Source organism: Purpureocillium lilacinum (genome assembly GCF_023168085.1).
Source record: "Purpureocillium lilacinum CBS 284.36 DNA, scaffold_2, whole genome shotgun sequence".
Classification (NCBI taxonomy): Eukaryota; Fungi; Ascomycota; class Sordariomycetes; order Hypocreales; family Ophiocordycipitaceae; genus Purpureocillium; species Purpureocillium lilacinum.
The window spans coordinates 175,416-197,091 of NW_027072112.1; the positions used below are offsets into that span (position 1 = coordinate 175,416).

Genomic DNA, 21,676 nt, shown 5'->3' on the forward strand with positions numbered 1-21,676 from the left:
CGGCCGCAGTTGGCTACATGATGTGAGCGTATACAAGCGTTGTTTGCGAGGTCTTGGTTATAAGCGACTGCGTCTTCTATTAATTTGACCACTAAATCTATGACTTATGAGCGCTATACATTTTCTTGCTGGCAAGGACCTGGTACAGGTACATGATGCCCGCCTTGACACCGTCTATGATGTAAAGATTGTCGGCCACCGCATCGCCATGCACCTCGCGCGCCGTCGCGCGAATCGTGTCCTCCAGCCCAGCCATCCCGCCACAGCCCATGACTATGCACCGCACATCCCTCTTCTGCAGCAGCCTCCTCGCCGCAACGCTGAGCCTCTCCCTAACCTCCTCCGCCGACAGACTATGCATCTGCCCCGCCGTGAGGCCCGTCGAGAACGTCCCCGCAAAGCGCTCGTCCGCGCCCGCCGCGACGACACCCTCGGTCAAGTGCTTCTCCCAGAACTCGCCCGTGGTGATGATGCCCCATTGCGCGCCGGAACCGCCACCGCCGCCGCCGCCGGTCGCCTGCGTCAGGGCGACGGCGGCGTGCACGCCCGCCTCGAAGATGCCGGTAACGGCGGGCCTGTCGTCTGCGACGTCCGCCGGGGCGAGTTCCCGCACGAGCGGGTGCACGCTGAAGCACGCCACGAGGACGGCGTCGAAGTCGTCGCGCGGGTTGATGGCCTGGGACTCGTTGATGTCCCGCCAGACGCTGCGCGCGCTGGCGTCTATGTCGTGCTGGTTGTCGATGCTGGGACAGGTGCCGCTAGCGCAGGTGTAGGGGACGATGTCGAGATACTAGCGACACGAGCAACGGTATTAATTTTCCACTCTAATTTTCCCTCTGCACTTACTCCAAGTTCTCACTGTGAAGTATGAAAGATGATGATACACGACGGAAAAAAAAAAAAAAAAAAAAAAAAAAAAAAAAAAAAAGGAACAAAGGGTGAAAAAAGAGGGTGGGAATCGTACTGGCGAGACGGGCGTGGACCTGGCGACGGCGGCCATGGACTCGGTCATGCCCGTGTTGGTGTTGGGGTTGAGGAGCAGGATCCGCGGCAGGGCAGCACCGGCACCGCCTGAAGAGCTGCTGCCAGTCTGCTGTGCCATTGTGTATGCTGGAGAGGGTAATAAAACAATATAAAAGTATAATGCGAATGCGCTACGAGATATGCAGATGAAGTGAGGGATAGAAGGGGGAGTAAATCATGACGAGGGCGAAAGGCGTCGTAGATCAGACATTAGATATGCGGCGTATGCGATGTCGGGGACTGAGGGGGTCCGTCCACGGCGGGTTCCTAAGCCGCCTGTGAGGTGGAGGTGAGTCGTCTCGTAAGCTTCACGGCGGGCAGACTCCACTGATGCGAGCGCTGGAAGCTGAGGGGTCCAGTGAACAAAGGTCGGTGGAAGTTGCGCTTTGGGCTCTGCCCGGTGGGTCGCGCGAGCGGACTGGCCCCTGGTTCAACCTGGAAGTAAACGTCGTCGACGCGCTGCAGCCGAGGCGGCATAAGTCAGTTTACCATGGACCACGGCGACTCAAGTTTTTGGAAGCATCTCCCGCCATCGCCGTCAAGGTCCGCGAAGCGAACGTTGCGGCCGGGGCCTAATCCTGAAGCTATCGAGCCGACTGGCTTCCACTGCCAATTATACGGGTGTGATTCAACCTCGCCATCATTGAGATATGCCGTCAACTCGCCAGTCTTAGGGTCGACAACCAGATAGTCGTCTCTGCCGTCTCTGGTTTCCCCCCCCCCCCCCCCCCCCCCCGGCTGTCAGCTGTAGTCCTCTCAGGTCTGTATCGGCAGGCACTCTACTAATCCATCTATGTCGCAAAATTGTACCTGAGAAGCTGGCTGGTCCTGAAGCGACTAGCTTGCCGCCATGTCGTGCCCCCGGCGCTTTGACTAACAACCCCCATCACACAACCCAGCCCAAAGGTTATGGGGCGATAATCATCTCAACAGTTAGACATGCGGCTTTCCCCCCAAAAAGTACGGTATCAATCATCCTCCGGTTCCAATTGTATACCTACGCTGTCGCTTAGCTGTCTGAGCTCCACTCTTCTCTCTTCAGTCAAGTCGCCAACGCATTGCGGTATTGGTAGAATGATGCGACGCAAGTCAGGCAATGACGACATGGTCGAGTCGTGCACAGCGGACTTGATGGCCTGAATGATGGAATCGGGATCGTACCACATCCATCTCTCCGCGGGCTCATCTAAATCGGCTGACAGTTTGAGAAGCTCAAGTGTTGGCGGGAGCAAATGCCCAAGTCGACATCTCCCGGGAGGTGACTGCCCCATCAGGAAAACCCACGGCACGCAAAGCTTCTTCACTTGACGCAAACGGGATAGGCCCATTAGCGATCCGCTAATTGCCAAAGGAGGCGGCTCATAGTCTCCGGCCAATATGGCAGGGCTTGTTTCCGCCTTAATCGTCAGGTCTATGAGAGTATTACCAACACGACCCAACGCTCTGGTCACCTCGTCGAGATCGACAACGTCTCTGCTGACGTCGCAGTCCAGGTCATCCTGATAAAAGCAATGCCAGTGCAGCTTTTGAAGTCCGCTAAGAGTCGTGAGGAGTGGCCCAAGTCGGTTTTCTCGGAGTCGGTACACCTCCAGAGACCTGAGTGAGGAAGGCGTCGGAGCTCGATCATGCCACGAGAAATCTTTCGGATTATCGATGGAGACCGACAGGTCATGAATTGCCGGGAGGTAGAAGAATGGGAGGACATCAGCCGAGTTATTGACCGTGCGTTGACGGTATTCATTCGTCCTGCGACAAAACGTGACCTGTCGCAGCTGCTCAAATGCAGGTAAACGAGACGCTGGGGGCGATTGAGAGAGGGCAGATCGGAGCATTTGTCCCAACAGTCGGCTCTCAACGGTGAAATTGGGACCAAGATGGAGTGTTGTCAATTTTGGCAGCATAGATATAAGGAGGGCGACGATGGCGTCGACATGGCCAAACTGGAGCTCTTCTGTCCACTGCTGGGCATACGGCACGTTGCTCGACCTGATGAGCTCCGATGCCTCGGCAATTGAGAGCGAGGCGACTGGCAGTGTAGGTGGCTCGTCGGGATAACCACCAGATGTTGTGAATCCCTCGCCATCGAGCCGCAGTCCACGGATGCGTTGACAGAGCTCAGGCCGGTCAATCAAGGTCCTGAGCAGTAGAGTGATTGGTGGCGTCTCGTTCGGTCTCCAGGTTATGTCAATGTGTTTGTAAATGAGGGCCTCGGTCAAAGCGCAAAAGTGCTTGTTAACCGCCTTCATGGGAATCAAGTCGACGACGTCAAGCAAGTCCAAGATGGACAGCTGGAGCTCTTTCGGATAGTTCGTAAGTGAAACGCTGGCCATGGCATTCGATTGCCTGTGACGATCTGGAGTTTTGATGTCTCGCTGCACTGGGCGCGAAGCCGCCCAAGGTGACAAGCTGGGAGATGCTCGGCGAAACAATGCCACTCTCGGGCGTGGAAACTGCCAACAGTACACGACTCAAAGGTAAAAGCACAGTGGAGTACGTGGTAACTTGTAAGATTTAGGGAAACGTAATCTCGAGTGCGCCAGAGGTGGCTGGTAGGCCGGCGAGAAGAGATAGCTTCTTCCAAAGCCGCACGTGTGAGTGAGAGAGAGGCAGCCTGGGGCTTATTTCTGGCCCCAGCCTGACTCCAGCATGGCCCCAGCATGGCATACTTATTGAGCTCACCTGGTTCACCCAAATTCAGGGAGCGCGATCGGCCGCTGCAGTGCATAGTCCAAGACTCCCAGGCTTGAGCCTTGCCCAAGATCGCGCAGGTGCGCATCACGTGACGCCACAGCTCCTCAGTGACAAGCCCCCCCTCTGACGACAGTCCACTGCTGGCCGACCCCACCATGCCATGCCCCATCCGCGTTGTTGCTGACGACGTCCGACATCCCGCACCCTCGCTCGAGCTTGGGGGACCTGCCATTCGCAACGCGCGACCACCACCGCCGCAGCAGCACACACGACTCGACACGACCCGACTTCTCTAGGCGGCTGTTGAATCGCCCTCTCGGCCCAGCATCTCTGTCACCATGGGCCCTCCTCCGATTGGTACGTTTCCCGACACGCCCCGCGCCGGGCAAGCTGGCCCCGTCGACAGCTCCCCCGGAGCTTCCAAGGGGCCGCCGCCGCCCGCGTGACTGGCGGGTTTGCTTGCTTCTTTGCTTGCCAAACCCTCGGTGACCCTCCTCTCCCTCTTCCTGGCTGCTGACCGATTGCACCCCCCCAACAGTCCTCGACGGCGGCACCGGCTTCCTCAAGGTCGGCTACGCGGCGCAAAACTTCCCCGAGCACCAGTTCCCGTCCATCGTCGGGCGCCCGATCCTGCGGTCCGAGGAGCGCTTCTCGGGCGGCGGCGAGGATGTGGTGATCAAGGACATCATGTGCGGCGACGAGGCGGCGGCGGCGCGCACCATGCTCCAGATCAGCTACCCGATGGAGAACGGCATCGTCAAGAAGTGGGACGACATGCAGCACCTCTGGGACTACACCTTCTTCGACAAGCTCAAGGTGGACACGCAGGGCCAGAAGATCCTGCTGACGGAGCCGCCCATGAACCCGCTCAAGAACCGCGAGCAGATGTGCGAGGTCATGTTTGACCGGTACGGCTTCGGGGGCGTGTACGTGGCCATCCAGGCGGTGCTGGCCCTCTATGCACAGGGTACGTTCCCTCCACCTTTCTACTTGATGCCCTCGCGTCGCGTCTTCATAGGCCGTCGCATCGTGACGTCTAGGCAAGCTCCTTCTGACACCAAGTCTCTGCAGGCCTCAGCTCGGGCGTCGTCGTCGACTCGGGCGACGGTGTGACGCACATTGTGCCCGTGTACGAGTCGGTCGTGCTCAACCACCTGACCAAGCGGCTCGACGTGGCCGGCCGCGACGTGACGCGCAACCTCATCAAGCTGCTGCTGCGCCGCGGCTACGCGCTCAACCGCACGGCCGACTTCGAGACGGTGCGGCAGATCAAGGAGAAGCTGTGCTACGTGTCGTACGACCTGGAGCTGGACAAGCGGCTGAGCGAGGACACGACGACGCTGGTAGAGGACTATACGCTGCCGGACGGGCGGGTGATTCGCGTGGGCAGCGAGCGGTTCGAGGCGCCCGAGTGCCTGTTCCAGCCGCACCTGGTGGACAGCGAGTCACCAGGGCTGGGGGAGTTCCTCTTCAACACGATCCAGGCGGCCGACGTGGATATCCGCGCGTCGCTGTTCAAGGCCATTGTGCTGTCGGGCGGCAGCAGCATGTACCCGGGGCTGCCGTCGCGGCTGGAGAAGGAGCTCAAGCAGCTGTGGCTGACGCGGGCGCTGCGCGGCGACCCGGAGCGGCTGAGCAAGTTCAAGGTGCGGATAGAGGACCCGCCGAGGCGGCGGCACATGGTGTTCCTGGGCGGCGCGGTGCTGGCCAACATCATGGCGGACAACGAGAGCATGTGGGTGACCAAGGCGGAGTGGGAGGAGCAGGGCCCGCGCGTGCTGGAGAAGCTGGGGCCGCGATAGCCGCGTTGCTGTGGTCTTGTTTCTTTCTCGTTTCTGGTCAGGATCAAAGACGGCGATGGCAAGAGGGGTTGTCTTGAGCAGAGCAGAGCATGGCGAAATATATATGTGCTTGTCACGGTTGCGGCGCAGTGAGCGTGATGTTACCGTCAGTGCGTGCGTTGTGCTTGCTTGACTTGGGCAGCGTCACGCACGAGCGAGATGGGCCGCTTTCGTCGGGGGAATGGCAAGATTGAAGGCGCCGTGTATCTGGCCGTGCAATGACACAATTCATTCTCTATGGTCTCTCTCGTCGCCCTTGCAAGTTCCAGCCCGTGGTGTAATGGCTTGTTGACGCCGCTTGAGCTCGCGGTCGCGATCGCTTAGTCATCGGCGCCGTCAAGGTTCGAGGCCCTCGGACGACAACGACGGCAAGAACCCTCCAGGCTCAAACTCTCAACACCAAATCCAATCCATCGTCGCCCATCGCCTCCCTATCAGTCGCGTGCGACTCCTCCTCGCATGCCCGGTGTGCGCCCCCGCGACGCCCGATCCCGTTGACCCCCCCTTCGCCCCCCACCGCGCCTCGCCTTGCGCCGTCCCTGCCTGGCTGCTGCAGCACGCGCATGCGCTGTAGGCCCCTCCCCCAACTGGGGCTAACTGGCGCGCAAGGTCGTTAGGCGTTGCGCGCGCACGGGCGAGAAGCCGCGAAAACTCCACTAACGGCGCGATACTGCTCATCAATTTGCACGCCCCCTGACTCGAGCGGTGGTCTCTTCTCCACTGCGATCCCCAACTGGAGCGCTTAGCTTACGCCCGCCGCTGTCCTTCCTGGAGAGTCCCCCTCCAGAAGGGCGGATTAGACACCCGCGACGTGTGTGAGAGAGCGAGGACAGAGGGCAGTGGCTGCGAGGTTCAGTTCGAACCCCCCGGCAGGCTACGGCTACGGCTACTGCTAGAGCCTAGCAGCAACGCCCGCCGCCCGTCGTCCCCGTTCCCGGCCTGGTGTTGTCTCGACGACGTGGACCGCGGTGACGACTCGACCAACCCGCGGAGAAAGACAGGCCGACGCAGGCACAGTCGACAATAGAGAGTACAGACGGACGGGCGCGGCCTCGGCATTGATGAGCACGGCGGCGTCAGGCCCGGGCTCTGGTGGGCCGGCGGCGGCCCGAGGTCATGGCCAGAAGCGCAGCGTGCTGGCCGCCTTTGAGGGTGCGTGAAAACCCCCATCTTGACTTGATTCCTGATTTTTGTTTGGCATTTCTTGTTCTGCTGCTGCCGCATGTCCACCACGTTCCGGTTCGACAAAGACCTCCGGCGCCTCCCCCGGCTTGTGCCGCAGTAGTGAGTAGCAGCAGCGGCCGCGCCGGACCGACGTGCATGCCGCTGCTGCTGCTGCTGCTGCTGCTGCTGCCGCCGCCGCCGCTAATACTACTGTTGTAACTAGCGAGGCGTGCGTCCCCGAAGACGGGGGAGGAGAAGGGAGGGGGCGGGCGGTCCGAGTCCAAGTGGGCATTGGTGGATCGTCGGCCCTGCTGGCTTTTATCCCGTTTAGGCCGAATTTGGGACTTCACCTCATCCATTCCTCCATCTCATCTCATCTCACCTCATCTCTCAACGTCAACCTCACTCCGCCTCACGACCCCCCTTCCTCAACCTTGTTCCGACGTCACTCGACGAAAACAAAGCTGCCACGACATGATATAACACCAACTCCCCCGCGTGCACCTCCTCCTCCTCCCCTCTTCTTTCCCCTCCCCCCCCGCCATGCCGCTCCGTCTGCGCCATGGCGGTCCCCCGCGCCTCTCCTCGTCGTCGTCCTTCTCGTCGTCGTCATCGTCGCCCACTCACAGGTATCCAGACACGGGCTCCCCCGGCTTCACGCCCCGCGCGCGCGTCACCGAAAAGTACCGCATCGTGGGCTTCATCAGCAGCGGCACCTACGGCCGCGTCTACAAGGCCGTGAGCCGCACCACGCCCTCGACGCGCGCCACGCCGACATCCTCGTCGCAGCAGGCCAACGGCAATGGCTCATCGGCAGCAACGACGGGGTCCGGCGGCGGCGGCTTCGTCGGCGCCGAGGTGGCCATCAAAAAGTTCAAGCCCGACAAGGAGGGCGAGCAGATATCCTACACGGGCATCTCGCAGTCGGCCATCCGCGAGATGAGCCTCTGCTCCGAGCTGCGGCACAACAACGTCATCGGCCTCGTCGAGATCATCCTCGAGGACAAGTGCATCTTCATGGTCTTTGACTACGCCGAGCACGACCTCCTGCAGATCATCCACCACCACACCCAGCAGCCGCGCCACCCCATCCCCCCTGCTACCGTCAAGAGCATCATGTTCCAGCTGCTCAACGGCTGCCAGTACCTGCACACCTCGTGGGTCCTGCACCGCGACCTCAAGCCCGCCAACATCATGGTCACCTCGGCCGGCGAGGTCAAGATTGGCGACCTTGGGCTCGCCCGCCGCTTCGACAAGCCCCTCCACTCGCTCTTCAGCGGCGACAAGGTCGTCGTCACCATCTGGTACCGCGCCCCCGAGCTCATCCTCGGCAGCTACCACTACACGCCCGCCATCGACATGTGGGCCGTGGGCTGCATCTTCGCCGAGCTCCTCTCGCTCCGGCCCATCTTCAAGGGCGAGGAGGCCAAGATGGACAGCAAAAAGACGGTCCCCTTTCAGCGCAACCAGATGCAAAAGATTGTCGACATCATGGGCCTGCCCTCGCGCGACAAGTGGCCCCTCTTGCCCACCATGCCCGAGTACAACCAGCTCGGCACCCTGCAGTCGCCCACCGCCCACCACCACCCCCACCACAGCGGCCACCACCACCAGCATCACCACCACGGCCCCGGCCGCGGCTACTCCTCCTCGACGTCTTCGCCCTCAGGCCCCGGCGGCGGCGGCGGCTCCGGCAACAGCAGCTCCCACCTCGAAAAGTGGTACTACAACACCATCTCCAACGCCACCAACCCGCCCTCGTCCGCCACCTCCTCTTCCTCCTCCAACAACAATAACAACGCGCCGCTCACCTCCCTCGGCCCCGAGGGCTACCGCCTCCTCGCCGGCCTCCTCGAGTACGACCCCTCCAAGCGCCTCACCGCCGCGCAGGCCCTGCAGTCGCCCCTCTTCAGCACCGGCGACCGCGTCACCAACAACGCCTTTGAGGGCCTCAAGGTCGAGTACCCCCACCGCAGGGTCAGCCAGGACGACAACGACATCCGCACCAGCAGCCTCCCCGGCACCAAGCGCAGCGGCCTGCCCGATGACTCCCTCCTGCGGCCCAGTAAGCGCGTCAAGGAGTGATGTTCGTTTGTGGCTGGTCTGTCGCCCCCGCGCGCGCGCGACTTGGCGTCAGGGGAGGGACGACGACGACGACGACGACTACATTGTCCACCGGCTTGTTTGATCTTCGTTTGTTTGCTGGATTCTTGTCATCATCATTCCTTGGGTGCGGGGCGTTGCACACGGGCGGGGGGTTTTATTCGGGTGTCACGACGGCATCGATCAGGTTATTGTTTCATTATATTCTTGTTTGGGAGAGCGCGCACTTGGGCGTCATTGTCGTCACTATCATCATCATCATCATCACCTACATGGCAGTCGTGCCATGGTCCAGTTCCATGGACAGCGTCAAAGAGCGGAAGAGAAGAGGCGGGCTCATCAGTATAGCGGGTTTAACATCACACGAGCATGTCCTAGGTAGATACCAAAGGTATTAAGGTACCAGAGTCAATACTTGGGCACCTGTCTAGGTAGGTAGGGAAGCGGAAACACCAGCTCGACATAGAAGCGAGGAAAATTTCATGTCAAAAGATCAACACGCGCATCCATCTCACTGGAACGGAGAAGCGTACAACAAAACAGTGACTGGCCATGTACGTCGTCGTTATTATTAGTTGTAGTACGTAAGTAGGTGGCAGTAGTAGTAGTCGCCATGGCGGTCGCTGCGGTCAAGTTGGGTGAGTGGGTGGCTGCCGGTATTATCTATGTATACATGACGCTGCTCAACAAGTGGCTGGCTTCCTCCCGTCCTCCCATCGCGCTCTCCCTCTCTCCCTCCTTCGGGCCAGTCAGACACTGCTCTTGCTCGCTGCGTGCATATCAATCACATCTTCCTCCGAATGCACGCTCGCCTCGCGGCGGTCACGACTCGTCTCTCTCCCTGGCTGGCCGAGCCAAACACCTCCCCGTCCTCCACCCGAAGCAGGCACGCTCCCCTCGGCAAGTCTGTTGCCGTGACGCGCACACAACGCATGAAAATCGAGCAACGCACGATCTAGACGCAGTCTTCCGACATGGCCCTCCGTCCGCTCGCCCGCCTGTCCAGCGCATCGGCCGCGTGTTTCGTTTCAAGGCGGCGCAGGTCCCCCTTTCGCATCGCTTGCGTTTCGTCTCTTCCATGCCGCCCCTAACACAAACACTCAGGGGTCTGCAGGCACAGACGCACCGCAAACAGTAAAACAGAAGCTGCAGCGCCGCCCATGATTCGCTTTCAGGGGAGGAGGCTTGCGTCAGTCTCGGGGAGGGGGGAGGGAGTAGTCGCTCTCGTCGCAACCGCACACAGGTACATGACGCGCGCCGGCTCATCTTCACGGCGCCTCCGTTGCGTCTCCGCGGGTATTTCGGACAAATGAAAAGAACACCAAGAAAAGCACCAATGGCGACAAAGCAAAGAAGAAGAATTAGACAACAAGGGGAAGGCACGCATGGTGAGAATCGAGCTGCAACGATGCAATTTGCCTTGGGGGGAGAGAGAAGCAGGGGAGGACTTCAGGCCACGCTCCAAGAGTAAAGAGTCGGGCAAGACATCTCCTGTCGCCCGGCCGCTTTGCGATGGCAAGTCTCACCTGCTTCCTCGTAGCCCTACTCGTTGCACCGAGGGCTGGACATGTTTCAACATGCGCTGCGCCTTCGTCGCCATCTCGCATCGTGTCCCGGAAGCGGGCTCACTTCTTGACCGGGGCGGGCTGCGACTTGACGTTGTTCGACAGCCAGGCCAGGCCCTCGAGCAGGCCCTCGCCCGTGGTGGCGCAGCTGGGCACCACGTACCAGACCTTGTCCTTGAGGCGGGCGAGCTGCAGGGCCTCGGTCACCTCCTGGGGCTTCATGGCCTCCTTGAGGTCCTGCTTGTTGGCGAAGACGAGCAGCAGGCTGTCCTTCATCTCTCGGTCGTTGATGATGCGGTGCAGCTCCTGGCGCGCCTCCTCGATGCGGTTGCGGTCGGCCGAGTCAATGACGAAGATGAGGCCTTGGGTGCCTGCGGGGGGAGCGCGCGTTAGGGACGGGGGGCTCGCAGGGCAGCGGATGGCTAGATTAGTAGGGGTCGACTCACCCGAAAAGTAATGCCTCCACAGGGGGCGGATCTTGTCCTGGCCGCCCACATCCCAAACGTTGAACTTGACGTTCTTGTACGTGACCGTCTCGACGTTGAAGCCGACGGTGGGAATGGTGGTGACGTCCTGGCCGAGCTTGAGCTTGTAGAGGATGGTGGTCTTGCCGGCGGCGTCGAGGCCGAGCATGAGGAGGCGCATCTCCTTGGATCCGAAGATCTTGCCCATCACCTTGGATATTTGGCCACCCATCTTGGAGGCTGGCTCGCTGCTGGCGAGGTGACTGTGTACGGTGGAGGGGAGGCGGTCGCGGAAGGATGCGAGCGTGTTGCGGCAGACTGCTGCAGGTTGATGCCCAAGGTTCTGCTGCTACTGCGAGTTTTGAGGCTGCTGGTGGTAGCGGCGGTGGCGGTAGCGGGGTCTCGGTGGATTCGCTGATGGCGATTCGTACGATGAGGTGTAGGATGGTGACGATAAGCCGTGAAGTTGCGGAAGCTCGCTCAACGGAGGTGCTTGGCGGGGGGTGAGCGGTGCGACGGTGCGAGACTCGCGCTGGGTCGAGTCAAGTCGAGTCGGGTCGAGTCGAGGGGAGGCGAGGCAAGGGTACGGCGCGGTGAGGCGTGTGTGGGCGCGGCGCGTAGACAGATGAATTAACGGATGGACCGACGATGTCTAGTCGGGATGGTTTTCCCTGCCGCACGCGCGCAACTGTCAGTAAATTGTGTTTCCTGCCAACACGCCGACCATCGACCGATCTCCTCTTCCTTGCCTGCTTCCGCGCCTCTGTCGCTCCTCCGGGTTGTGGAATTGCAGTGTCGCTGCAGCCCGGCGCCGAAGGTGCAGCTGCAGGAAAAGGGGGTGACGATAATGCTGGGTAGCGGTGGTGATGGTGGGGGTAAAGGGTCCTCACAATCGGTCGGTGGTGGGCTCGCGATGTTGCGCCACGAAAGCGTGCGTCCCGGTCCGCTCAGGAGAAAGTAACGGCGCTCGATGAACAGGCACGCAGCGATAAACGGCTACAGCAGAGCGTGAAGGCGCGAATGTGGACGTTGCAACGGTCGTCGGTCGTTTGTTCGGATCGCTGCCGTCAAAAAAGAGAGGGACGTTTCGGCGCCCGCTGCGCTCTACCCGAAAGTGAAGAGGGAAACGGGAGAGACAAGACGCGGCAGCCCCTTCCTCGTCTCACGTGTCTCGTCGCGGGTGTGTCGTGCTGTCGTCGTCCTCGTCGTCCTCGGCACACACACAGAGAGAGAGGCAGGGTCGTTGTGCGGTCGTCGTCGGCGGCGCGCGTGCGTCCCGTCGGTTCGTGGGATGGATGGGTGTGCTGCGGAACGTGCGTCTTGCGTTGTGCGTGTGTTGCGGTTTTGCGTCTGCGCGGGCGGGCAGACAGACAGACGGGGCGTGTGTGGAGGAGGTTGCGCAAGTGGGAAGCACGAAATTGGGGCGGTCGTGGTGGTGGTGTTGAATGGGCAGTCACAATTCCCGCCTCACCTCACGCTCCAGCGGACCTGCGGGCTGCCCCTCTGGGCTGTCAGTCAGGCTGCGTCGGGTCGGGTGCTGGTACCTAGCCGCTGCGCTGTCACGCCCTCTGTGGCCTGTATTGGCGGGTGGGCGCGGTAAGGTAGGTACCTGTCTGTCAGGGGCAGCAGCCACCTACCCTCAGACGCACGCACCCGCCGCCGCCCGCACGCACGAGGCATTGGAAGGCCGCCGACCTACTAGTCCAGGGGCTCCGTCCAGGGGCCTTCCTGTTCCTGTTCCTGTACGGGTTCCTGCGCGGAGGGAGGGGCGGGGCCCGTTCAGTAGGTTGAGGCCGGGTGGATGGAGGGTCCACCTGCTGGGCAGGGCCTGGGCTGGGCTGACGTCCGCCGCCCGGATGGTCGCCCGTCCCCTAGCCCAGCAAGCCCAGCAGGCCCAGCGGCCAATTTAGTGCAAGTGCACCACCTTCTCCAGGGCCCTCCCTCCCCCTCCTCCACTCCCATCTTAACCCTGACATCCTCTCCAGCGCAGCCAGCAACGCGCTAAAATGAAAGGGGCAAATGGGGCCCCATCTCTCTGCTTCACCCTCATCTAAAAATGCAGCCAAGCGCAGCTGCAGCAAGCACTTTACTTTGGCAACTTCTTCTCTGACGGAGGGAGAGGGGGGGTCCGAGTTCCACGCTACTCCGCCACCGCTTCGCGTCGTCTTCTACTACGTCTTATTACTGTACTCCGTCCTCCGTGCTCCGTACTCCATGCTGCTCCTACCCACCTCAAGTCTGGGAGGCAGAGGATAATGCTCGGGACAGAAACTCGGCGTTGTTACCGAATGCTCGGGGCGAGGGGTCTCGCTCATGTCGCAGGGACAACTCAACACGGGCGCGGCAACAGGGGCATGCTGTCCGTCACCAAATATTGCAACGTATTGTATGATATGCTCGACAAGCCATAATCCACGTGAAGCCCCAACTGTACAAGGATACTTTGCAGCTGTACCATTGTACCAGCGGACAAAAAATGCAGCCCACGTCTCTACCAACTCCTGGGTATAACACATAAAAGCACCATCCAAAGCCGCTCTCGCCCCCAGATACCTATACTGAAAACCCCGATGCCTCCGTGTTCCGAGCATGAGTAGCCACGCTCCCCAATATAAAACGCCGTAAAACAACCACTAGACTTGGGCACGACCGCTCCACCCTTTCGCTCGGTACTCGACCACAAAGCCTTTACGCGCGGTACTCAATCACGAACCGCCGCTCCACCTGCTGCAGCATCGTCGAGTCGTTCTCCCCCTCGAACCGGAGGTTGACTCGGCCGTCGTCGGCCATGCTGTCTACTTCGGCCTTGTAGAACGTCGTGGTCTGCGGGTACAGCGCCAGCACCATCTTGCCCGAGTCCCAGTCGCGCAGGCTGCCCGCCTGGCTCTCCGGCGTAATGGCAATCATGCTGCTCGCGCTCGACCGGTACTCCTTCTGCTTGCTCTGGTCGTCGGGCTCAATGTCCAGCACCTTGTAGCGCCGCGACTTACCCTCGCCCATGACAGCCGCCACCTCGCCCAGGATCCAGTCCGACGACTGCTCGCCGTTTGCCGCCTTGGGCTTGAACGCCACGGCGTCGCCCTTGGAGAAGACCACCTTGGACTTGTTGGTGCCGCCCGAGCCGCCCCCCGACACCGACGTCGGCGGCTCGACGCTGTCCGCCTTGGGTGGCATGCTGTCCCTGTCGCGGTTGCTGGAACGGTCTCCGCCATGACGCTTGGAGGACCGATCGCGCTCGCCGCGTTCGCCGCCGATGGGGCTCGGCATGGGCGAGTCTCCGGCGCCGTCAAAGTCGTACAGTGACGACGCCGCTGCCGCTGCCGCAGCAGCCGCCGCGGCGCTCTCCCCCCTCGTAGAAGCTGTCCGCTTGCTCGGTCCGGCGGCCGCCGCCGACTCCGACTGTTCCTTGGCCACCACGACAGCCTTGAGGATCTTAAGCTGCTCTGTCACGGCCTTCAGGCTCGCAATGTTGGCCTCGCTAAACTTGACGCCCTTGCGGCACAGCTGCTCCATCTGCTTGAGCGAATCGCCGGGGATGCGGTCCGGGTCCATGGCGCCCACGCGCTTGTCCATGTCGACGAGCTCGCCGAGCGAGTTGTTCTCGGCGTTGATGCCGGCGACGATCTCGGCCATCTGGGACTTGCACGCGTCCCAGATCTGCACCTCCTCGCCGTGCTGCTGGTGGGCGCCGCTGCCGCCCCCGCCGTTGCGGCCGGACCCGCGCCCGCTGCGGTTGTTACGCTGCGACATGCTGCCCTCGCGACGCGGCGACGGCTTCGACTTGAAATACGGACCAAGCTCTTCTTGAAGCTTGTCAAGCTCGGTGCGCCGCTGTCTCTTCTCGTCAGCCATGCTGTCTGCCTCCCTGTCCAGCTCGCTGCCGTCCCTTAACGCCTCGCAAGAAGGACTCGATCAGAATAGGTTGCACCACGGGAAAAGGAACAGTTGAAACAATGTAGTGAACCAATGATGCGTGATGACGATGATGAGAGAGGGAGGAGAAAAGACGTGGCCACGAAGCATCGCTCAACATGATGGCGTTTATGAGAGCTCGCAGGGACAACCGGGGGCTAGGTGCAGATGGGAGGGGGGGAGGGGAAGGCGAAGGGGACAGAGGGGTATGCCTACATGATGGGCAGCGTCGAACCAGCCAGTCGCGGCTCCTCATGCAGCTCAGTGCGGTGCGATATGATTTATGCGAGAGAGACGTGGTATGCAGTGCGCGTTTCGCGTGGAAAGTCAGGTCGCGCGTCTCTCGAGGAAGGGGTTGAGTAGGCGATCGCAAGGCGGTTGAAGCAGGCAACGCCGAGTAGTTGAGGAAGTGTCGAGGAAGGGGGACCGTCGCAGGGCAGGCTCAGCCCATTATGTATTCGGCGCGACGTGTCATGAGCGACGTGGCAGGCGGCGGAATAGCCTCAGGCGGTGCGCCGCGGGTCCTGCAAGGTGACGGTATGGATGGATGAAGCGAGGTAGAGTTGGAGTTGGGGTTGAGGCGAGTTGGCCGAGCTCGCTTGGCGTGTCGCGCCGACGCTGACGTGACGTCCCGCGCGGCGGCAGAATCTGGGCGGTGAGCGCGTGACCCCCAAACTCGAGGTACTCAATGCGGCAGAACCAGGTCGAGGAACAGCAGCACCGCCAGCTCCAGAAACTCCGTTGCGTGATGCATTAAGGCATCGTTACTCTTTTTCCGTGTCAATCTTTGCTATTGAAGCCATGGATGGCGCCAAATGTTTATGTTTTGTATTGTGTTCATGGATTAATTATGTATTTTCCGTCCCATTGCCCCGTCCCTGTTGCCGTCCGAGCGCGCCACCGCGACATCAACGTGCAGCTTCGCACCCAGATCCTCCCTTTCTCCCAACTGCATTTTGACTTTTGCTCCTCCTCTCTCTCCCGCTTCCGGCATCTACAATCGCTGCTTCTCGGAGCCTTCAATCTCGCAAAAGGCCTTGAACGTGGTAAACTCGTCCTCCTCGCCGCCCTGCGACTCGAGCACCAGCTCGGCCGTGGAGCCGACAAAGAAGACGTAGCCCTCCTTCATCTCGTGGCTCGTCGGCCCAACCGAGATCTTTCCCTTGCCGCCTGTGCAGATGATGATGCTCGGCCCGTCGAGCGGCTCAAAGGTGGCCTTGGCGCCGTCGCCGCGCAGCAGGGTGCGCACGACGGCAAACTCCTCGATGGGCGGGTCGTAGAGCGCCACGGCCGAGCCGGAGCTGTAGCCGGCGCGGTTGAGCGTCGCGTAGGGGTACTCGGTCGGCGCCATCTTTTGCTCGTCAATGGGCGCGTAGTTGTACGTCAGCATGTCGACGAGCGTCGACACGTCCTTGAACTTGGGCGTCAGGCCCGCCCGCACCACGTTGTCCGACGCCGCCATGCACTCGACGATGTCGCCCGACACGTAGGCGTGAATGTCGTCGGCGACAAGGAACAGTGCTTCGCCGGGCTGCAGCGTGACAAAGTTGAGGAAGAAGAGGACGAAGAGGCCGATGTCCTCGCCAAACTCCCCATGGAGGCGTGTCACCAGCTCCGCCATGACCTCGCCGCGCGTAGACGGAACGCCGCCCGAGGCGAAGCCGCTGCCCTCCGACTTGGCCTGCTCGACGAGCTTGGGAATCCCAGCGGCGACGTCGCTAGGCGACGAGGACATCAGGCCGCCAAAGGCCTCCTTCAGAGCCTTCTTCTTGTCGTCAGTCACGTCCTCGCCGCCGTCCTTGGCCGCCGCCTCGAACGCCTTGGCATTGTCCTCGCCGACCAGCCGCCTCAGGGATGGCACCGTGGCCAGGAAGTGCGCGACCTCGGCTAGGGGGCGGAAGCCACAGAGACCCTCAAATGGGGTGATGGCAATGGCCATCTCGGGCTTGTGGTTGTCATCGGGGTAGTTCTTGGAATCGCGGGCGTGCAGCTGCTCGGCGAGCTTCTTGTTGGGGTGTGCCTGGATGGACAGGGCCTTGTTGATGGACAGGACCTTGAAGAGGAAGGGCAGCTTGTCGCCATACTTGCCCGAGACGGACTGGGAGAGAAGGGCCTTGTTCTCGGAGAAGAGGTCGAGCAGGGTGCGGCCGGTGACAACGTCCTTGGAGGGGTTGGACGGGTGGCTGCCCATCCATAGCTGATGGCGGAGAGATCGCAGGTCAGCGAGCGTTCAGACAGCGAAGGGGGGAGGAGAGCTTCGCATACCTCTGCGTAGGGCTTGTCGGCCTGGATCGTCAGGGTGTCCGAGGGCGTGGCGGCGGCGAAGCGGGCGGCGGCCGAGTCGTTGCCCTTCTTGCCCCATTCGTACGAGTTGACGCCGCACGAGAGGCGGATGAGGGGGACCTGCATGTTGGCGATGGCGGGGGGAGTGGGTGCGATTGAAGGGGAGCGTGAGGGCGAGTCTATCTGGCTGACGATGGGCAGCACCCGTGGATTGTCGAGGATCGGATTGCAGTGCAGTGCAGTGCAGCGCAGTGACGGAGTACAAGTATAACGTCCAGGCGGGAGGATGGAGGTCGAGGTGTCCTTGGCACGGAATCATACGACCCCGCGCGTGGGACGTCGCCGCCGATGACAGCTGGAGCTCCAGAGGGCCGCCGCCGACCTGACCTTGGGTTAGTTACCCCTCCACCGCCAAGGACGGGCAGACAGGGCAGAGGAGTCCACCTGGGCACTGAGGTGCAAGCTGTCTGCTGTGGGCCGCTCCCCTCCCGCCTCACCGAAAGCGGCAGCGCCGCCAGGCCAGGTCACCTCAGCCTCAGGCCAGGGGGGGGCTTCCGCTGCCGATAGCGAACGGCCCACCAGCCAGCCCCTCCGCGCCGCCACACCTTCATCAACCCATGCCACCTCGACTCTCCTCCACCAACCACGTTTGCCGTGATGCTCAGCAGCCTTGCCGCGACCACGACGTCCGCCCATGTTGAGACGTTACAGCTGGTGGCCTGTATGAGCCCTCCTCATCAACAGCGACTACATTCGTCTTCGCATCTCCATGACGAACGATTTTAATTATATTTCTATACGGACGAGATGCGTCGAGTCTCTTCCTCATCCTCTTCGTCGCCACCGGCGATGTTGCCCGTGCACACAACGGTTGCCAGGCCAGGCACACTTCATCAACATTGGCTGCTCTTTGCATCCAGCTTCCGGTCCCTGTCTGAGCTGTCGAAAGCATCATTCTCCTCCTCCGACTGCAGTCCACCGCGCGAAAGCTCTCCTCTGGCCGAGCGATGAACGGACCCCAGGCTGGCCGGCAAGAAGAAGCCGGCGAAGCATACTCAATGCGCATAACTTGACGTTAGTTCACGCTTTTAAGGCATGTTCCAGCAGGCTAGATGTTGTCAGCGAGTGCTCTAAACCGCAAGCGCGTCCATGGACAGGCTCGAGCTCCTCCATTGTCGGCATCGCCATCCGTCGACAGTCTCCCACAAACCAACCCCCAAATGCCACTACCGGAATTCGATACCACGCCGCACACACCACGCCCGGCAAATGAACATGTTTGAAATCCTCCCGAGACGTCCATGCTCTCAAGCTGGCCTACGTGCCAAGCCATGGCCAGGTACGGCCCTCGTGTCTCAGACCCGCCGCGCCTCTTGCGTTCCAAGTCAACCCGCGCGAGAGACACCTCATCCATCAGCCCACATTGTGTGCCTGAAGACCACCCGCCCCGTCGCGTCTTCTCTTCTCCCCAAGAAGGTGTGCGTTCTTGACATGAATATGCCAGCCCTCTCGTCGATCGTCGCGGCGATCACATACCCCGGGGTAGAGATGCGTGGTGCCTGTGTTGTCCGCGTCGAGAGGCGCAGGTGCAGCATACCAGATGCGCCCGCAAGTAGAGCAACACGCATCCGCCCAGTACTACGCTGCTATAGCTGCTGGTGCTGCTGGTGCTGCTACGCGTAGAGACATCTTCAGACGTCCTGGTCAGTTCGCGCCACGGACGCCCCTGTTTCACTCTGGCTGTTTGGAAATGAAGAGAGCCCATTCACTTTCGTATAAGAGATGGCGTCGCTGCCAAGGCACTTGCTCAGGTTCTGAGCGCGCGCCGTTACGACCCCCTTAGATCCCGTCCAGTCCTTACCACCGACGAGCGCAATCATGAAGGTATCGTACCAGCCGTCCGTCTCTGTGCCTGTGTCGTATCGCATGTGGGCTCACGGATACATGTGTATAGACCTCTCTCGTCTACCTCGCCGCCCTCGTCCTGTCGGCCATCGCCGTGCCCGTCGAGCACTCCGAGGCCGGCCTGAACCCTGAGCTGCCAGCCGTCGACAGCAAGGCCGCAAAGGCACCTCCTGCCAACGCCAACGCCGCTCCCAAGGCCGCCCCGAAGCCCGCTCCCAAGAAGGCCCCCACCCCCAAGCAGGATCCCAAGAAGTCGCCTAAGCAGGATCCCAAGAAGTCTCCCAAGCAAGACCCCAAGGCTGCTCCCAAGCCGGCGCCGAAGAAGGGTGCGCCCGCGCCCAAGAAAGGACAGCCCGCGCCCAAGAAGGGGAAGCCTGCGCCCAAGGCCGCTCCCAAGCCCAATGCCGCAGGTATTACTTGCTCTCTGTCGCCGACATAGCAGTGTGTGTGAACACGTCTGACCGCCGCACCACAGCTCCCAACGCAACTGCGCCCTTACCGCTCGGGCCTGAAACGGTACGTCCTACGTCAACAATGAGGTCGAGATCACGTTGAAAGAGAGACGAGACTAACAAGGGATGGCTAGTGCGCCGGCATGGGCAAGTCCTGCGCCCACGTCTACAACAAGTTCAAGGACGCCCTCGACAACGGCACCATCGACCTGGAGATGATTGACGAGTTTGCCGCCAAGCTCGAGGTAAGCTGCCAGACCTCACAGACACCCAATCCCCTGCCACTGAAACGTGGTTTCGCCTCCTCCAATCACCAGCAACTAACACGAGAGCGAAAAAAACAGAGAGACCCCAAGTGCGCAGACGCCGTGCAGGACTGCGGTGGCAAGCTGCCCCAAGGCGTCCTTCCGGCCCCGGCATCCGCTGGGGCTCCGAAAGGCGGCGCCGCTCCCACCAAGGGCAAAGGCCCCGCCACTGGAAAGCCGGCCGGCCCGGCTGGCGGAGCCTCCGCTCCCAAGACTAAATAGCCGGTGTGCTGGGCGCTGGTCGGCTTGTAATGGTGTGGGTTTCAATGTAGAAAGTTCAAGGTTTGATTCAGGTCTACCAGTTCATCCATGTGCCCTGGCCTGCTACGAAACAAGGAAGTCAGACTTGCATTAGACCTGTTTGAACGTGAAACATGAAGGGAAATGGACCACTCGACGATGTCACTCAGTAAGCTTTCTGTGAACAGCGTGGACGAGAAGACCCATTTGAACGCCAGCTGCATATTTCGCCACCAAGACTTCCCTACCCGTAAAGTGGTGTGTTGCGCCGCCGAGCTCCCGCCGGCAGTCGAGCCACCGTCGCGATGGCTCTTGTTGCGATTGTTTCTTCTGAAGTATCCGTACGTAGTGCTGAGGCGACAATAAGGTGACGTCCTGGTAGCTCTTTGCAAATACAGGCAGACGGCTTCTCTTTGAACCTATTTTACGCGCATGCCAACAGAATCACGGACCCTGGAGTGTGAAGCCTTGGATAATGACTTCGTGCAAGCTTCTAGGCATCTTCACGTTCTCTCTCTACATCGCCGACGTAGTCGATAGCTGCGTGAGAATCACGATCTGGCCCAAGACGCCTCAGAGAATGTCGGGAAATTTTACCGGTTTTCCAAGTAGGAACCCTCCTTCTCAGCCGGCAAAGAACCTAAACAAAATCGCCTGGTGCAATCTCCTTCCTTCCTGAGTTGCTAGCTCGTGGTACTCTTATACCAGCCCTGACCCTTGGATGATGGCAATTTTCCGTACAGGCCCCGGCAACACCTTGGTTGCCCCGGCAGTAGCCTGGGCTACGGTGCACTCTAAACAACACTTCTGTTGAATGATGTAGAAGAAGGACTGCTCCAAAGTGCGGTCGGTCCTACAAGCGGCGTTCGCAGCTACTAGCCATTGGGCTACCGGATTGTTCGCAGTGGCAAGGTAATAAATCAGCGTTATGGGCTCGTTCTCTAGGGGAGACGGGTCGATCCGCGAAGCTTCAGGTGTTAGTGGAACCATCCAGTAATAGCCTCGTTTATCCTTCAGCCAGAGCTCCTCCTTGCCGGATACGAGTTTGAGCTTCTCCGACTGTACATAGAGTGGAGCGTCCGGCTCGTGGTGGCATGGCGTTGTTACCTTCAGGAGGTGAAGGTTGTCGAGAATACCTCCAACGCGGCTTTGGATGCCAAGGCCTTCGGAGTAAGGGACCATGTAATTTAAATGTATGGCATTTCTCGCCAGCGAAGCCTCCACAGTCGCTGCATTAGCCATGGTCGGATACCCATTGCTTGGTGCGAGAGCCACTCTTCCACAGCCAGGGTCCAGACTAACAAGTGCACCGCTAGTGAGACGGGATGTAGCAACATAGAAAGGAACCTCGCGGACCGCCTGACGATGCTCGCCATCAAGCAGAAACTGCCCTTCTCGGATGATGAATATTGGACCAGGTCGAAGGCTTTGTTCGACTGCGCGGTAGTTCACAAGGAGAAAGCCGTCAAGATCCGCACCAATGAACCTGCGGCCGGGAATTTCGAGCCTTTCAAGCGCTGCTCCCGAGCCCGTAAGAAATGTTGCTATCTCCATTCCCAGAATCTCTGTATTGAGTGAGTTCTTTCTTTCCAAGTTACTGTTCGCTGTCGATGGCTGTGTCTCGCCAGGCACGCAAGGAAACATGGCCGCAAAATAGTTCCGACCGTAGCTCGCTGCTCCGAATGCCAATTGCCTGCACTCTTCGGCCCAGTCTGTGAATGCCAGGCA

At 60.6% G+C, this 21,676-nt stretch overlaps 7 protein-coding genes across 7 annotated transcripts; 3 read left to right on the top strand and 4 right to left on the bottom strand.

Annotated features, from left to right (window-relative positions):
• Nucleotides 1-97: 97 nt before the first annotated feature.
• PLICBS_001860 (uncharacterized protein) lies at nt 98-1,102 on the bottom strand (the record flags this gene model as incomplete). Its single annotated transcript, XM_018321461.2, has 2 exons — nt 98-790; nt 965-1,102. 2 exons carry the CDS (start codon nt 1,100-1,102, stop codon nt 98-100), a joined length of 831 nt encoding a protein of 276 aa, XP_018178940.2.
• Nucleotides 1,103-4,052: 2,950 nt separating this feature from the next.
• On the top strand, nt 4,053-5,516 carry PLICBS_001861 (Arp2/3 complex subunit, actin nucleation center; the record flags this gene model as incomplete). The annotated part of the gene is made up of 3 exons (XM_018321463.2): nt 4,053-4,071; nt 4,253-4,681; nt 4,786-5,516. The coding sequence occupies 3 exons, from the start codon at nt 4,053-4,055 to the stop codon at nt 5,514-5,516; spliced, it is 1,179 nt and encodes a 392-aa protein (XP_018178942.1).
• A 1,746-nt stretch (nt 5,517-7,262) lies between these two features.
• Nucleotides 7,263-8,804, top strand: PLICBS_001862 (cyclin-dependent protein kinase; the record flags this gene model as incomplete). Its single annotated transcript, XM_018321465.2, has 1 exon — nt 7,263-8,804. The coding sequence occupies one exon, from the start codon at nt 7,263-7,265 to the stop codon at nt 8,802-8,804; it is 1,542 nt and encodes a 513-aa protein (XP_018178944.2).
• A 1,643-nt stretch (nt 8,805-10,447) lies between these two features.
• Nucleotides 10,448-11,083, bottom strand: PLICBS_001863 (ADP-ribosylation factor, Arf Arf6; the record flags this gene model as incomplete). Its single annotated transcript, XM_018321466.1, has 2 exons — nt 10,448-10,758; nt 10,834-11,083. 2 exons carry the CDS (start codon nt 11,081-11,083, stop codon nt 10,448-10,450), a joined length of 561 nt encoding a protein of 186 aa, XP_018178945.1.
• Nucleotides 11,084-13,539: 2,456 nt separating this feature from the next.
• PLICBS_001864 (SAGA HAT/Core module component) lies at nt 13,540-14,703 on the bottom strand (the record flags this gene model as incomplete). Its single annotated transcript, XM_018321467.2, has 1 exon — nt 13,540-14,703. One exon carries the CDS (start codon nt 14,701-14,703, stop codon nt 13,540-13,542), a length of 1,164 nt encoding a protein of 387 aa, XP_018178946.1.
• Nucleotides 14,704-15,757: 1,054 nt separating this feature from the next.
• Nucleotides 15,758-17,172, bottom strand: PLICBS_001865 (mannose-6-phosphate isomerase; the record flags this gene model as incomplete). Its single annotated transcript, XM_018321468.2, has 2 exons — nt 15,758-16,960; nt 17,029-17,172. The coding sequence occupies 2 exons, from the start codon at nt 17,170-17,172 to the stop codon at nt 15,758-15,760; spliced, it is 1,347 nt and encodes a 448-aa protein (XP_018178947.2).
• Nucleotides 17,173-18,924: 1,752 nt separating this feature from the next.
• PLICBS_001866 (uncharacterized protein) lies at nt 18,925-19,930 on the top strand (the record flags this gene model as incomplete). The annotated part of the gene is made up of 5 exons (XM_065599920.1): nt 18,925-18,930; nt 19,001-19,361; nt 19,427-19,467; nt 19,538-19,648; nt 19,778-19,930. 5 exons carry the CDS (start codon nt 18,925-18,927, stop codon nt 19,928-19,930), a joined length of 672 nt encoding a protein of 223 aa, XP_065455992.1.
• Between the last annotated feature and the right edge of the window lie 1,746 nt (nt 19,931-21,676).